At 42.2% G+C, this 16,826-nt stretch overlaps 1 protein-coding gene across 2 annotated transcripts in view; it reads left to right on the top strand.

Moving 5' to 3' along the window:
- Positions 1 to 16,826, top strand: part of ACACA (acetyl-CoA carboxylase alpha) — a 624,740-nt gene that overhangs the window by 75,756 nt on the left and 532,158 nt on the right. For both annotated transcript variants that reach the window (XM_073542564.1, XM_073542565.1), the window contains exons 19-21: positions 2,494 to 2,644; positions 7,723 to 7,857; positions 9,632 to 9,778. In XM_073542564.1, coding sequence (XP_073398665.1) covers positions 2,494 to 2,644; positions 7,723 to 7,857; positions 9,632 to 9,778 — 433 coding nt within the window. The remainder of the gene's footprint in view (positions 1 to 2,493; positions 2,645 to 7,722; positions 7,858 to 9,631; positions 9,779 to 16,826) is intronic.

The following is a 16,826-nucleotide window of genomic DNA, read 5'->3' as shown; positions in this document are numbered from 1 at the left end:
TGGAATAAAATGGGATAAAAAAATTAAGTGATGGCTTAAATTTTTTTTCTACTTCCTGTTTACGGTGCAACAGTAGCAAACCATAATCTGTATGCATGTGGAAAATGTTGCTAATAAAAATTGAATTTCAATTTTTTTAATTTCTTTTTTTTTTTTTTTTTTTTTTTATATATAGTCACTTCAAAAGCTGAGTGGTCCTTAAAATAAAAATAGGTTTTATAAATTTCTTTGACAAAATGAAAGATTGCTGCAAAACTAAAGGGAATCTGTCAGCAGGATTTTACTCCTCGAACTATTTATATGTCGATATGTTTCTTTGAATATTCTTTTGCCTGAACTCAGAAGCTATCAGTCAAGAATGAGGAGGCGGTGCTGGGTGGGGAACTGAGCTGGAGTGACAGAGGCTTCAGATCTACCATAGCCAGTAGCATATCAATTCAAACACTGAATTCTCCGTAGCAGAGAAATGGACTGGCCAAGTAAAGATATTACTGCACTTGTCTTTGTAAGAGCTACATGAGCATATAAATAGTTTGGCGGTTGAAATCTTGCTGACAGATTCACTTTAAAGTCTTTTAACATCCTAACAAAAAATAAATTCAGAATTGATGCTGATTTAACAACTACATATGGTAAATGTTGTTCATTAACTGTTTGTGGTATGACTATCCATTTCAATGGATAAAAATTCAAAATTAGCAAATTGCAAATTTTCAAAATTTGTATTCAATTTGAAATAATTTAATAAATAAATGCAAATAATATAGACCTAAATTTACCAATAACAAAGTGTAAAGTGTCACGCAGAACATCTCAGAATCACTGGAATGTGTTGACGCATTCCAGAGTTATTACCACATAAAGTGACAAAAGCTGGTCAAATTTTAAAAACTTGTTCTGGTCAGGAAGGTGAAAACAAGCTTGGGCAGGAAGGTGTTAAAACTGCTCCTCACTGTGGTTGTGCAGTGCACAGGTAGTGATCAGTGCGGTCCCAGCAGCAGTCAGACATTTCTAATTCCTCCTGTGGATAAGTGATAAATGTTCTTTGTCAGTCAACCCTTTTAACCCAGAAAGCAATGTAAACGTTGATTTTAACTAAGCCAAGAACCTTTAGTTTAGGTCTACACAGTGACACATTATAACATTGGATGTAAAGACTTATTCTGTGCCAGGAATACATTTTTTCAAATCCTAACTGTGTAATATGCAGACTGTTAGGATTCCGCTCTGTTTTAACAGTTCTAGTGGTGCCAACTAGGGTTGATCGAATGGGTTATCTGAATAGCTCTAGCACTTACCGAATAGCTGCATTGGGAACCCGGATACCTGGATCACTCCCGATAATCAGCTGTTCGGCGCTGAAGCTGCATGTGTCCCGGCTGTGTGACAGCAGTCACAACAAACAGACTCTGCATGCATGTGTTGTGACTGTCACACAGCCTTAACACATGCAGCTGCGGACCTGAACAGCTGACTATCGGGAGCGCTTCAGGTATCCTGGTTACGGAGACAATTATTTGGTAAGCGCTATAGCTATTCAAATAAGCGCTTATCCGAAGCTATTCGATCAACCCTAGTGCCAACTGCTTTTTCCTTCTGTTTCTCTCAGTCCTCCATCCCTGCAACATTCCTGACCATGTTCATGATCACTGTACGGACACTTTGGGAATAATGTCTTTATTGGAAAATTATGCAACATTTATCTACAGAGTATTGTGGATCTTTTTCAGTCCAAAATTATCTGTAAGCTTAAAGAGGTTGTCCACTACTTTTAACATTGATGACTTATCCTTGGGATAGGTCATCAATGTCTGATAGGTTGGCGTCCGACATCAACAAGCACCCCCCGCCAATCAACAGTTATCAGTGCCAGCACTTGCTGACTACTGTCATATTTTTTACTGCAGGGTATTTTTTGTACATTAGTCATTCTGTGTTTTCTTTTTGTGTTTTAGTTATCAGTGTCCGCAGCGGCCGCGGGCTGGAAGTACTCCCTTTTGGAGTCACTCCGTGTTATGATAGTAGTCGGGGCTTGGTACTACAGATCCGTGTCCTATTCAAATCAATAGGAGGCAGATATACAGTACCCTACGGCGACCACTACCATAAGACGGCTAGCTTCGAAGGCGAGTAGCTCCAGCTTGTGGCCACCAATAACAGCTGATCGTTGGGGTGCTGGGTGTCAGACTCCAACCTATCAGACATTAAGGATAGGTCATCAATGAAAAAGTAGAAGACAAAACCACTTTCAAAAATAGCAGGAAATGTGGCCGAGGAAATGGGGGCTACTTCAGCTAAATAGCAGTTTGTCATTAGTGATGGAGCTTGATGGCTTTTCCTTACTAGTTTATCTGCCGAGAAGGTTTGGGCTGCAATAAGCTCTGAGGTCTGTGTTTCTGTGTTAGGTGGTCTCAATGAGAAACATCCAGAACACTGTGTCCCCTAGTACACATCTTGTATGGTTTTCCTTTAGGTTTAATATTTTTTTTCTAGGTACCGTATCACTATCGGAAATAAAACATGTGTTTTTGAAAAGGAAAACGATCCTTCCATTCTTCGCTCTCCTTCTGCCGGCAAACTTATTCAGTATGTGGTGGAGGACGGAGGCCATGTCTTTGCAGGGCAGTGCTATGCTGAGATTGAGGTACTGCCCAATAATAATTATTGCTGTTTTTGAAGTACAAGATATTATAACTGCAATGGAATATTGTCTTCTTATAAATAGTTCTTGCTTTAAACCTTACCATTAGCAATCCAAGTAACCAGATTGAAACCTGCGGTAACTAAGGAATCACTTTCAAGTACTAGCAAGCGATTGCAATCTGTGTTCAAACACTTATGTGGGTACGCAGTAGGAAATTGCATAATGACATGTGAAATAGGAATTGATTTAATTTTAAGTTGTATACTATTTGACAAACTAATATTAGACAGTCCGTACACTGTTTCTTTCCTTTTGAATGGGTGGTAAAGTAATTCTATATCACCAGAGTGTAACTTCACAAATGTGCTGGTGAAAACTGACACAGATCACTTCAGAATGATTAAAATGGGGCATATAGCATTATACGTTAGGGGAAACTATCTGGACATGTTAACTCATTAAATAGTGCGGACACCTGTGTTTTTGTTTTTATTTGAAGGTTAAAGAAGTTGTCCTGTCTAGTCTAGCCTATCTAGTGTCTTGGGTCACTATGTGTCTGCAGACTTTTGGATCCTCCCTGCGCACGTACTGTGCATTGGGAGGATTCTTGGATTTTCTGCAACGGTCAGGTACGCGATATCCATACTCCTGGGCGGAACCCCTCTAGTGGGTGTGGCCTCACTCCATACAAGTATATAGAGCGAGGTCGCGGCCATCTAGTGGGCATGGCCAGTCAATACAAGTGTCTTGAGCAAGGTCATGCCCAATAGACTGGATCTGCCCAGGATTATGCATTTTGCATACCTGACCGCCCTTCCCAGGGCAGAGAATGGCAAATCCTCGCAGTGCACAGTGTGTTCTCTGGGAGGATTCACAAGTTTGCAGCCACACAGAGTGACCTAACACTTCTCATCTTACACTGGACAACCCCTTTAAAGGGAATGATGTCATAATTAACCTATTGTTTATAACAGGTTTTTGTGTTATATGTATTTTTGCAAGAAATTGTTGGCAGTATTTTTTTCTTTTATCACAATCTTAATTAAAAATGCATCTTATGCATTTTTCACACTTGCCGATGGGGTTCACATCTAACAACCTGTTTCAGGAACTTCATATACATGACCCCATCTTCTGTATTAGAACTTTTAATGAGCGTGTGCAAAGGTGATTGTGAAGCGAAAAGGAGCATGGTCAGCTGTGATATCCCCTATTGTGATTGGTATGCCCTGTATAGAGGAGTTACCTGACATTATACTCCTGGCTCTGCTGATAATGAGCGTGCTGAAAGCCAGTATGAAATTTGCAAGATTAATTATTGTTGTTTGTTTAGTAATAATAAAAAAGCATCAATGGCCATAAATGTTTAAAAAATTAATGTAACACCAAAAAACTGATTTAAACAATAGGTCCTTTTCTGGTGACTCATTTGCTTTAAATGTATGCATTTTTGTGTAACAAAACCCCCAACACAGTTTGATCTGTTCGATACCTATTAAAATGATCATCTATTCACTGTATAATGATAGTAAGATCCTTGTGGGTCGCACAGCTCTGCTAAGACTCCTGCTGCAGATTACACAATAATCAAGCCCCATGCGTCTCCTTCATGCCACGGTATTGCTAGTTCTGATGATCGACACTATTCTAACATTATATCACCTATCATCTGGATGCATAATACATTTAGAAGGCCAAAATACCCATTTACCAGGTTTGTATAGAAAGTTTTATAACTTACTAGTATTGTTTTATTTGCCCCAGTTCCCACAACCACTTGTATCTGCAGCCAGTATCGTAGCCTCTTAACTTTTTGCTTCTGCGCTTTTCCTGTGTTGGCACGTCAGTGCTGAGTGTATTAGGCTCATTTCAATAGCTAAGCCACCCCCCATGCTGACTGTACAAATAATCAGTCAGCAGTTCACAAAATGCTCCAGTGACGTGATGCCACAAATCCTGAAGCAAAGCAGCACAAATTTAGTTATTTTATTTAAAAATCTCCTTCATTATTATTAGAATTTTTAATTTTAAGTCAACTGGACCATTGGTTAAACCTGTAACCAGCTACATAGAAATGGTGTGGTCTCTGAGACCCTGTTTTGCTCCTTTTTGTGTGCCGTTTATATCCCATATTTATCATTTTATACAATCCCAAATCCCCATAAGTTGGGAGGCTTTGTAAAATGTCAAGAGAATAAGAATACAAATATTTGTAAATCTCTTATAGCCATAATATATTCTTGAAGAACTCCAATCAAAAGTTGAAAGTTAGACATTTTTCCATTTTATTTGAAAAACTAGATTATGGCCCGATGCTACCGCATCGGGAGGATGCGATAGCATCACACCTTTTGCCATGTTAACCCTCAACACACACACTCCTCTCACGTTTCACCATCTCCACTCACTCTTTCACTCCACATACGACCCCTTCTCTCACTCCGTCTCTCATACTCACGCCGTCATCGCCGCTGCTCCACGATCCCCAACATTTTCTTCCGCCGGCGCCATCCTGGATCCAGACGTTGTCCACGCCGGTGACATGTTCTTGCGGCGACGCCATCTTGAGTATCGTGAAATCCCGCGATAGTCAAGATGGCGTCGCCGCAAGAACATGTTGCCGGCGTGGAGGACGTCGGGATCCAAAATGGCGTCGGCGAAATCTCGCGAGTTTTCGCCGACGCCATTTTGGATCCCGACGTCGTCCTCGCCGGCGACATATTGTTGCGGCGACGCCATCTTGAATATCGCGAGATTTCGCCGATCCAAAATAGTGTCGCCGCAGGAACATGTCGCTGGCGTGGATGCCGTCGGGATCCAAAATGGCGTCGGCGAAATCTCGCGAGATTTCGCCGACGCCATTTTGGATCCCAACGTCCTCCACGCCGGCGACATATTCTTGCGGCGACGCCATCTTGACTATCGCGGGATTTCGCCGATCCAAAATGGCGTCGCCGCAAGAACATGTCGCTGGCGTGGAGGACGTCTGGATCCAGGATGGCGCCGGCGGAAGAAGATGTCGGGGATCGTGGATCAGCAGCGATGACGGCGTGAGTATGAGAGACGGAGTGAGAGAAAGGGTCGTATGTGGAGTGAAAGAGTGAGTGGAGATGGTGAAAGGTGAGAGGAGTGTGTGTGTTGAGGGTTAACATGGAAAGAGGTGTGCGGTGATGTCACCGGTTACAACTGGACGGAAGTTGTTACAACCGGAAGCTGCTTAGGGCAATTATTTGAAAAATTAGTTAGTTTAGAAATTGATGGTAGCAACACATCTCAAAGTTGGGGCACGGTTAGCAAAAAGGTTAAGTGGTACTAATAAACAACTGGAGGGTCAATTTTCAAATGTGTATAAAAACAAAAAAAAAAATGTGAAAGAGGCAAAGTCTCTCAGGAAGAAAGAAGGTCAGAGATCCACTAATCTGTGTATATTGTGGAACAATTCCAGAAAATTGTTCCAGAGCGTAATATTGCAAAAAATGTGCATGTCCTACCATCTACAGTACATAATATCAAAAGATTCAGAGACATTGGAGAAATCCATGTGCACAAGGGAAAGGGACAAGGTCAATATTAGATGCTAGTGATCTACAGACCCTAAGGTGTCAATGCATTAAAAATGGGCATGCAAGTTAAAATGTCATCATGCAAAGAAGAAGCCATATATCAACACAATACAGAAACACTGCAACTTCTCTGGGCCAAGGCTCATTTAAAATGGGCTGAGGCGAAATGGAAAACTGCTCTGTGGTCAGATGAATCAAAATGTGAAATTCTTCATGGAAATCACTGTGATCTCAAGAGGAGAGGAACCATCCAGCTTGTTAGTGCACAGTTCCAAAACCTTATTCTCCTATGGCATGGGCAGCTTACACATCTTGAAAGGCACTAACAATGCTGAGCATTATACAGAGATCTTAGAGCAACCTATCCTCCAATCCAGACAGAGCCTATTTCTGGGAATCTCTTGCATTTTTCTGCCAGTCAAAGCTAAACCACATACTGTATCCACCACAACAGCATGGCTTCTCAGAGGAAGAGTTTGGGTGATGACCTGGCCGCCTGCCTGCAGTCCAGACCCTTTACCAATAGAAAACATTTGGCGCATTAAAGTCCAGCAAAGAAGACTCAGGACAGTTGAGCTACGAGAATCCTACATCCGATAAGAATGTAACAACATTCCTGTGCGAAAACTCCAGCAATCGGTCTCTTCACTTCCCAGATGTTAACAGACTGTTGTAAATAGCTAAGGGGATGCTACACAATGGTAGACATGTCTCTGTCCCAACTTTTTGAGATATGTTGCTGCCATCAATTTCTAAATTAAATGGAAAAATATCACTTTCTCCTTGTGTTAAATGTCCTATATTCTGTTGTCAATATAACATGGCTATAAGAGATTTCAAAATCATTGCACTCTTGTTTTCTTTCTTTTTTTTACTCAGCTTCCCAAGTGTTTTGAGTTGGGGTCATACTATGACAAAGCCATGTTTTGCAGGCCAGTTTTCAAGTATACTGTAAAGCCACAAATTTGCACTTATTGATGAGAAAGGTTATATTTTCACTAAATACCATGATTAGTATACTTTTTAATACAAAGGGCCAAATTAATCTCGATGAGTGGATGTGCTGGAGTCAGAGGCTCCTGATTCATGAAGAGGTGCACACTTCTTTATGAATCAGCAGTGTGTGATGAGTTGTGTGCGCCTCTGTGCGTGCCCCATAAATTTTACTTCAGTCAGGTGCTGGAGTGAGATTTCTAGAGTACAGAACGCCATAACTTGTCAAAAATTAGTCAAGCTGTGGTGTTACATCCCCGCTGCACCCCATCTCCACCCATTTCTATGGAGCTGCGAGACACTGGCAAGAAAACTGCAAAAGTTCCCAAATTTGGGCACAACTCTGAGTTTGCAACTTTCAAAGCTTTTACATCAGACTTCTGGCAAGAAAGCTTTAATGAATCGTGCCCAAAATATCTTCCATAACTGGCACTCAACTGCTTTTGCATTTCCCAGTCTACCGGCATTGTAATACATGTATTTCACATAACATAGTAACTGGAATCTTACATTCTATAACAGGTCATGAAGATGGTGATGACCCTGACAGCCATGGAGTCAGGATGCATACATTATGTGAAGCGACCTGGGGCTGTTCTTGAGCCTGGCTGTGTAATTGCTAAACTTCAGCTAGATGACCCCAGCAGAGTTCAGCAGGTAGGACATTATATAAGTAAAGCTTCATGGTGACTGGGTACTGCTTAGAAGTTTATTTTGTTAAAAGTAACTTCAGAACTTTAGGTAACCATCTTAAAGTGTAAGTCACCATCTACTGTATCAGCTTGAAGGTGTCACAGGGCTCACAGATCCTAATTGGCATGTGGTCACAGTCGTTGTGTTATGCAAGCTGGGTAGCAATGGGAGATATTGCTTCTACCGGAAGTTAAAGAAAACCTGTCATGTAAAGAAAAAACGCTATTAACCTCATACTGTGCGGCACTTGCACGGAGAGCCCCGCTGCCGGGAGGAAATGTACTTTATTCCCTCTGACATCTTTGACCTTTCAGTCACAAGGGTGTTGCCAGTTTGTCATCGCTCACTGTTCCCTTGGCACTGACTAACAGCAGTTCATCATTAGATCCAGCCGTCAGTAGATGTTGGGGACGCAGCGACAGTCACCGATCTCTATACACAGGGCGGTGACTGAAACCGTGTTGACACCACCATTATGACTGAAAGAGCGAAGCTGCTGGTGAAATAAAGTTAAGTTCCATCTGACAGTGGGGCTCTCAGTGTGAACGTTATTCACCTGATTGTTAAATGTCATAGCTGCAGGTTAATAGCGTTTTATTTTACATGTCCAATTGCCACTAATGACCGATAACAGGAGTTCTGCTTGATGATGGAAACAATGAAAATGAGAGAACACATCACTGTTTCCTTGATAATAAGCATTTATATCAGGGGTTGGCAACCTATGGCTCTCGAGCCAAATGTGGCTTAATTGATGGTTGCATCTGGCTCTCAGACAAATTTTTAACAAAAATATAATAAAGGAAACCGCTGATTTCTGAAACGCTGTGCATGATAGCACAGCAAACACCACTTCTGATCGGCGGATAAATCATCCCCGTCGGTCAGAGAGCCGCCGTTCTCAAACTGTCAAAAGACAGCATGAGCTTCAGCTGTGAACAGAGGTATAAAGTTTACCTCCGGTCACTGGTGACAGCTGATGGGACAACTGCTCCCATCATCCGACACCTGCTGCCGCTAATAACAGTGAGAGCAGGAGCGGCGGATGGGAGTATTCATCAGCCGCTCCTGTGCTGTAAATAAATAATTAAAAATCCATCCATCCCTCATCTCCACATCTATCCGTCCAGCTATTTCTCAATCCATCCATCTCTGTCATGGAGTAACTCAACCCAACGGATGGTCGGTCAGCTAACGGCACAACACACATATAACGGGGATGGGTTAGGTAAGAGGAAGGCCCTACCAATAGGTAATGTCACCACCCGAGCTCCAACCTGAGCCTGTCCCTGCACTCACCTAACACCCTATGCGGATCCTTACCCTGCCGCCATCAGGATACCTTGTCCTTCACTGTCACCTAATCTGCTCTGGCTAGTGCACTGGCGGGCGTAGGGTACTAGCCTAGCCACTACAGATAATAACACACAAGGGATAATGACAAACAAGTAAAGGCCCCGTCACATATAGAGACGCACCAGTGATCCCGACAACGATATGACCTTGATCGCTGGTGAGCTGCCAAACAGGCAGATCTCAGCAGCGATCAGGACAGAGACGATGCGGGTAACAAGTGCGCATGTCGCTTAGTTACCCGCTGTGTAAGTTAGATACCAGCGCTCTGGTGCAGGGAGCTGGTAACCAAGGTAAACAGCGGGTTTCTAAGCCCCGCGCTATAGCCATAGCTGCAGGGGAGAAATGTTAGACATGTTACTATTTCTTTTTCACCTCTTTCTAGGCTGAACTCCACACAGGAGCTTTGCCAGTAATACACAGCACTGCTTTGCAAGGAGAGAAGCTTCATCGGGTCTTTCACTGTGTTCTTGATAACTTGGTAAATGTCATGAATGGATACTGCCTTCCAGAACCTTACTTCAGTAACAAGGTAACTAGCCGAAAATACAATTGAATGGCACTAGTTCTGAAGTCAAACCATACCATGGCATGCTGTGCATAATGAGATACATTTTTCCTGGGGATAAAGACAATCTGTCAGTTTTTGCTATGGAATCTGGTAGCAGCATAATTTAGAAAAGCTTGAATCCAGGAATGTATAACTTATTAGACTGCTTGCAGTTTTGATAGAATCCCTGTTGTGTCTGTTGTAGATATAGTAATGATCAGAATGTATAACTCTGCCCACACTCCTTACTGGCTACTTCTTGTGTGCACTGTGGATTGTCAGTAAGCTTCCAATCAGTGGTGATGATGGGGTTACACAGATTTGAAGGACTATCTAACACATGAGACCTAGTCAGGCAGTGATGATCTCCTGCCCTGCAAAAGGGGTGCTACCAGGTACTAACCATGCAGGGTGCCAAAACTTTTGCATCTGTCCATTTTCCTTTGTGTAATGTTTAAAATGTAAAAGATGATTGAATGTATGAATGTGTATGTGTGTGTATGTATATATACTGTGAAGGGTTGACTTGCTCTGCTGCTTTACAAAGGTAGACATAGGAACAGTCCTAGTAGAAATTCACCTGCTGATTTATTTTAGACAGCATAAACCTTCGCAGGGTTTAGGAAAAACAAACAAAGCCTTTCTAGCAAAAAGGTAAAACAAAAATAGTCTCTCAGAGTCCTTGTCCCTGGAGGCTTCACCATAGGTAACGCACACAGCGTCCTTAGCTGCTATGGGAGCCACGTGGGAGTTCAACCTCTCTCCCAACACACACCCAGACTGAACCACAGGTCCAGGTATATCCTCACATGTACTAGTCATGTGATCATGACATCACTGCAGGTCCTCATACACCTGCAGGTCCTGCAAGGAAAAGGGGTACGGTAAGCACCTCACATAAAACCGGCCCATTAAACTCTGTACCAGCCTCTCAGCACCTAGTGTGCTGAAAACACAAAAACATTCTGGTTTTACATCTCTGACCGCTGCATGCGCAGTGACACGTACCTCCCTTCCTCCACAAAGCCAGTGACTCTGTCACAATACATGTACACAGTTGAAACCAGAAGTGTGCATACACTATATAAAAAGACCCATATGCATGGTTTTCTCAATATCTGACATGAAATCAGAATAAACCTTTCCCGTTTCAGGTCAATTAGTATTACCATCATTATTAATATTTGAAACCACTATGCTAGACCAGCACCCACACAAAACACCTGGTTAAAAGGGGGGTGCACAGATGTATATAAGAGCCAGCGTGCAAAACATAGAAGATCAAAAAAGGGAAAAGCAAAGCTCATCCAAAAGTATCAAAGTACAAATTTTATTGAATATACAACCACAATATACAAAGACATATGATAAAAGAACAGAACGGCTGCTTAAGGTAAAACCTTTTTGGGCACTTATACTTTACCCTGCTTACTTGTCTTGCCTAGTTATTTTCGTGGAGTTCTACCCCATTGGACTTTCCACTGTAATCTTAGTACTGGCTTATATAAATAACATTATACTCCTACCTCTTGTGTAGGTCTCTTTTTCAGCACAATGCACTTAAAATTTTTATGGCGGACTTTTCTTATAATCATAGATTTGCCTCAATCGGTTTACCGTGGCTCTCCCTTGTTGTCTGTACCATTGTCATCCCTGTTCTTTTCTCATAAGTCTTTGTATATTGTGGTTGTATCTTCAATAAAATTTGTACTTTGATACTTTTGCATGAGCTGTGCTTTTCCTTTTTTTGATTTTCATTATTAATATTTTACAAATGCAAGAATAATGAGAGAATGTTTTAAGGCATTTTTATTTCTTACTGCAAAGTCAAAAGTTTACATACGCTAAGATTACTATGCCTTTAAACAATTCTGGACTTAATTAGAGATACCCCTGTGGATGTATTTTAACCCCTTTCTGCCATATGACATCCTATCCCGTCCATGTGCCCTGGGACTTAATTCCATGGGACGGGATAGTACGTCATAGCGATCAGCGGCGCCCACGTAGTGAGCGCCGCTGATCGCGACCGGATGTCAGCTGATTATCACAGCTGACACCCGGCACTATGTGTCAGGGGTGGTCACGGACCACCCCCGACACGTTTGTAAAACCCCTTTATGGCTGCCACTGTACCCTGGGTGTTATGGGGGGGTCTCACCTCTTCTGTACGCAGTGCCTCCACCCGAATTTTGATTGGAGCTCTGTCTCTGGGCTGCAGAAGGACAGTTATCTTCTGCCAGGGGCTGATTCGGGAAATCCTTGCCACAGCTCGGTACACACTCAGGAAACAGGAGTAAAACAGTTTAACAGATTTATTGCTATGCAGCAGAATTAAAATGGATTTAAAGGAATAAACATACAATGCGATTAACTGTGCTCTATAAAAGTCTTATACACATCACAGACTAATTAAACCCCAACCCTGCAAATTTAACGTGCCAGATTCCCCTTCTTTTGCATTTACTCAGTCCAACCGTTGGGGCCCAGTTGCCGCGGATGTTGGCGCGCAAAGGAAGGTTGGCGCGCAAGGTAGAAACCGTAGGTGCACTTAAATGTATGTTGCTGTCAATGGTCTCGGTTGCAGTGTACTCATTGTAAGTTGCGCTGATAGAATCATAAGTCTCAGAAGAACACTCACTGTGTCTCCAACAATCGGAGGATTCTTTAGACTCCAGCTGAGGGCTGCAGGATTTAGACCTTTATCCGATGGAAGTGCCGGCAGGACTCTCTGGATCTTTGCTCTCTCCAGCAACATGGGTACTCCGCGGGGTCCCCCACACTCTGCAACTTAGGGGAATCAAGATCCACACCGCTCGGTTTCTCATAACCAGCAGCAGCCACGTTTTCTCTCCTCTCCCTTTTTACTTTCACTTCTCCTCAGAGTCCTGCCCCAAGTCCCTCCTCCTCCCTTCTTCTATCATCTCACTAGAACATGGATCCCTGGGAGTTGTAGTCTTCTGCCACTCAGGAGAAAAACAATTAGTGTCTGTAGGTCCCTGTTTAACAGCCACTGCAAAACTCTCCTTAGAGTCTGTAAGCTCCAGCATGCTGGTGGATGCTCTTGACAGCTCCCTGTGCAGGTGTTATACGTTAACCCCTGGCACACTGCGTCCAAACGCGATCGCAGTGTACCGGGGGTTTAGGGAAGCGGTCCCATTAGTTAACCCCAATAGCAAGCCCCTTAAAAAATAAAAATAAAAAACAAACCATAAAATAAAGCTTTATCATCGTACCACCGAACAAAAAGTGCAATAATGCGCGATCAAAAAGACGGATATAAATGACCATGGTACCGCTGAAAATGTAATCTTGTCCCGCAAAAAACGAGCCACCATACAGCATCATCAGCGAAAAAATAAAAAAGTTATAGCTCGCAGAATAAAGCGATGCAAAAATAATAATTTTTTATATAAAATTATTTTCATTGCATAAAAGCGCCCAAACATAAAAAAGACATAAATGAGGTATCGATGAAACCGTACTGACCTGAAGAATAAAACCGCCTTATCAATTTTACCGCACGCGGAACGGTGTAAACGCACCGCCAAAAAGAAATTCTTGAAATGCTAGTTTTTGTTCATTCTGCGTCCCAAAAATCGGAATAAAAAGCGATCAAAAAATGTCACGTGCCCGAAAATGGTACCAATAAAAACGTCAACTCGTCCCGCAAAAAATAAGACCTCACATGACATGGTGGGTCAAAATATGGAAAAATTATAGCTTTCAAAATGTGGTGATGGCAAAAACTATTTTTACAATAAAAAGCGTCTTTTAGCGTGTGACAGCTGCCAAACATCAAACCCCCCTTTATCACCCCATTAGTTAGGGAAAAATAATAAAATTAAAAAAATGTATTTATTTCCATTTTCCCATTAGGTTTAGGGTTAGGGCTAGGGCTGAGATTAGGGTTAGGGGTGTGTTGGGGTTAGGGTTGGAGTTAGAATTGGGGGTTTCCACTGTTTGGGCACATCAGGTGCTCTCCAAATGCAACATGGCGTCTGATCTCAATTCCAGCAAATTCTGCGTTGAAAAAGTCAAATGGTGCTCCTTCCCTTCCAAGCTCTGCCATGTGCCCAAACAGTATTTTACCCCCACATATGGGGTATCAGCCTACTCAGGACAAATTGCAAAACAACTTTTGGGGTCCAATTTCTCCTGTTACCCTTAGGAAAATAAAAAATTGGGGGCAAAAATATCATTTTTGTGGGAAAAAATTATTTTTTTATTTTCACGCCCGGTCGTTATAAACTTCTGTGAAGCCCTTGGGGGCTCAAAGTGCTCACCACACATCTAGATAAGTTCCGTGGGGGGGTCTAGTTTCCAAAATGGGGTACTTGTGGTGGGTTTCCACTGTTTAGGTACATCAGGGGCTCTCCAAAAGCAGCATTACACCCGCAGACCATTCCATCAAAGTCTGCATTCCAAAACGTCACTACTTCCTTTCCGAGCCCCGATGTGTCCCCATACAGGAGTTTTCTCCCACATATGAGGTATCAGCGTACTCAGGACAAATTGGACAACAACTTTTGGGGTCCAATTTCTCCTGTTACCCTTGGGAAAATAAAAAAATTGGGGACTAAAAGATCATGTTTGTGGACAAAATATGATTTTTTTAGTTTCACGCCCAGGCGTTATAAACTTCTGTGAAGCACTGGGGGGGTTCAAAGTGCTCTCCACACATCTAGATAAGCTCATTAGGGGGTCTAGTTTCCAAAATGGGGTCACTTGTGGGGGGTTTCCACTGTTTAGGTACATCAGAGCTCTCCAAAAGCAGCATTACACCCGCAGACCATTCCATCAAAGTCTGCATTCCAAAACGTCACTACTTCCCTTCCAAGCCCCGACGTGTGCCCATACAGTAGTTTTCTCCTACATATGGGGTATCAGCGTACTCAGGACAAATTGGACAGCAACTTTTGGGGTGCAATTTCTCCTGTTACCATTGGGAAAATAAAAAAATTGGGGACTAAAAGATCATGTTTGTGGAAAAAAATATGATTTTTGTTATTTTCACGCCTGGGCGTTATAAACGTCTGTGAAGCCCTTGGGGGTTCAAAGTGCTCACCACACATCTAGATAAGTTCCTTGGGGGGGTCTAGTTTCCAAAATGGTGTCTTTTTTTGGGGGTTTCCACTGTTTTGGTACATCAGGGACTTTCCAAACGCGACATGGTGTCCGATCTCAATTCCAGCCAAAAAAGTCAAATGGCGCTGCTTCCCTTCCGAGCTCTGCCATGCGCCCAAATAGTCGTTTATACCTACATATGGGGTATCAGCGTACTCAGGACAAATTGCACAATAACTTTTAGGGTCCTGTTACCCTTGGGAAAACAAAAATTGGGGGTGAAAAGATTGTTTTTGTGGAAAAAATATGGTTTTTTAATTGTACGGCTGTACGTTATAAACTTCTGTGAAGCCCTTGTGGGTTCAAAGTTCTCACCACATATCTAGATAAGTTCCTTGGGGGGTCTAGGTTCCAAAATGGGGTCACTTGTAGGGGGTTTCCACTGTTTAGGTAAGTCAGGGGCTCTCCAAACGTGACATGGCGTCAGATCTGAATTCCAGCCAATTTTGCATTGGAAAAAGTCAAACAGCGCTCCTTCCCTTCTGAGCTCTGCCATGTGCCGAAACAGTGGTTCCCCCCCACATATCAGGTATCAGCGTACTCAGGAGAAATTGTAAAATAACTTTTGCAGTCAAATTTCTCCTGTTACCCTTGGTAAAATAAAAAAAATTGAACCTGAAGTAATTTTTCTGTGAAAAAAAGGTAAATGTTCATTTTTTTTTAAACATTCAAAAAATTCCTGTGAAGCACCTGAAGGATTACTAAACTTCTTGACTATGGTTTTGAGCACCTTGAGGGGTGCAGTTTTTAGAATGGTGTCGCTTTTGGGTATTTTCTATCATATAGACCCCTCAAAGTGACTTCAAATGTGATGTGGTCCGTAAAAATAAAATGGTGTTGCAAAAATGAGAAATCGCTGGTCAACTTTTAACCCTTATAACTTCCTAACTAAAAAAAATTTTGGTTCCAAAATTGTGTTGATGTAAAGTAAACATGTGAAATGTTATTTATTAAGTTTTTTGTGTGCCGTATCTCTGTGATTTAAGAGCATAAAAATTCAAAGTTGGAAAATTGCGAAATTTTCGCCAAATTTCCGTTTTTTTTTTTCACAAATAAACGCAAGTTATTTGAAAATTTTACCACTAACATGAAGTACAATATGTCACGAGAAAACAATGTCAGAATCAGTGGGATCCATGGAAGCGTTTCAGAGTTATTACCTCATAAAGGGACAGTGGTCAGAATTGTAAAAATTGGCCCGGTCATGAGCGTGCAAACCACCCTTGGGGGTTAAGGGGTTAATGCACACCTGAAACATACTGCTTCTTTGTTTAGCTTCATGGGAATGTCTAAAGAAATCAGCCAAGATATCAGGAAGAGAATTGTGGACTTGCACAAGTCTGGCTCCTACTTGGGCACAATTTCAAGGTACCTGAAGGTGCTTTGTTCATCTGTACTAACAATTATACGCAAGTACAAACAAGATGGGAATGTCCAGCCATCATACTGCTCAGGAAGGAGACGGGTTCTGCGTCCCTGAGATGGACGTGCTTTAGTCCGTCATGTGCATATCAACACTAGGACAAAAGCAAAAGACCTTGTGAAGATGATGGCGGAAGCTGGTAATATTGTGTCAATATTTATAGTGAATCGAGTACAGTATCAACATGGGCTGAAAGGCCACTCTGCCAGGAAGAAGCCATTACTCCAAAAGAAACATAAAAAAGCCAGATTAATGTTTGCAAATGCACACAGGAACACAGACCTTAATTTTTGGAAACGTCCTGTGGTTTGATGAAACTAAAATTTAATTTTTTGGCAAAATGACCATCTTTGCATTTGGAGGAAAAATGGAGAAGCCTGGAAACCTAAGAACACCATCTGTGAAACACGGGGGTGGCAGCATCATGTTGTGGGGGTGTTTTGCTGCAGGAGGGACTGGTGCACTTCATAAAATACATGG

The sequence above is a fragment of the Dendrobates tinctorius genome, unplaced genomic scaffold (assembly GCF_039654945.1).
Source record: "Dendrobates tinctorius isolate UK_male_01 unplaced genomic scaffold, ASM3965494v1 ptg000127l, whole genome shotgun sequence".
NCBI classification, from domain to species: Eukaryota; Metazoa; Chordata; class Amphibia; order Anura; family Dendrobatidae; genus Dendrobates; species Dendrobates tinctorius.
Note: the sequence above shows the minus strand (reverse complement) of the source record. Positions and strands in the feature narration are given on the sequence as shown.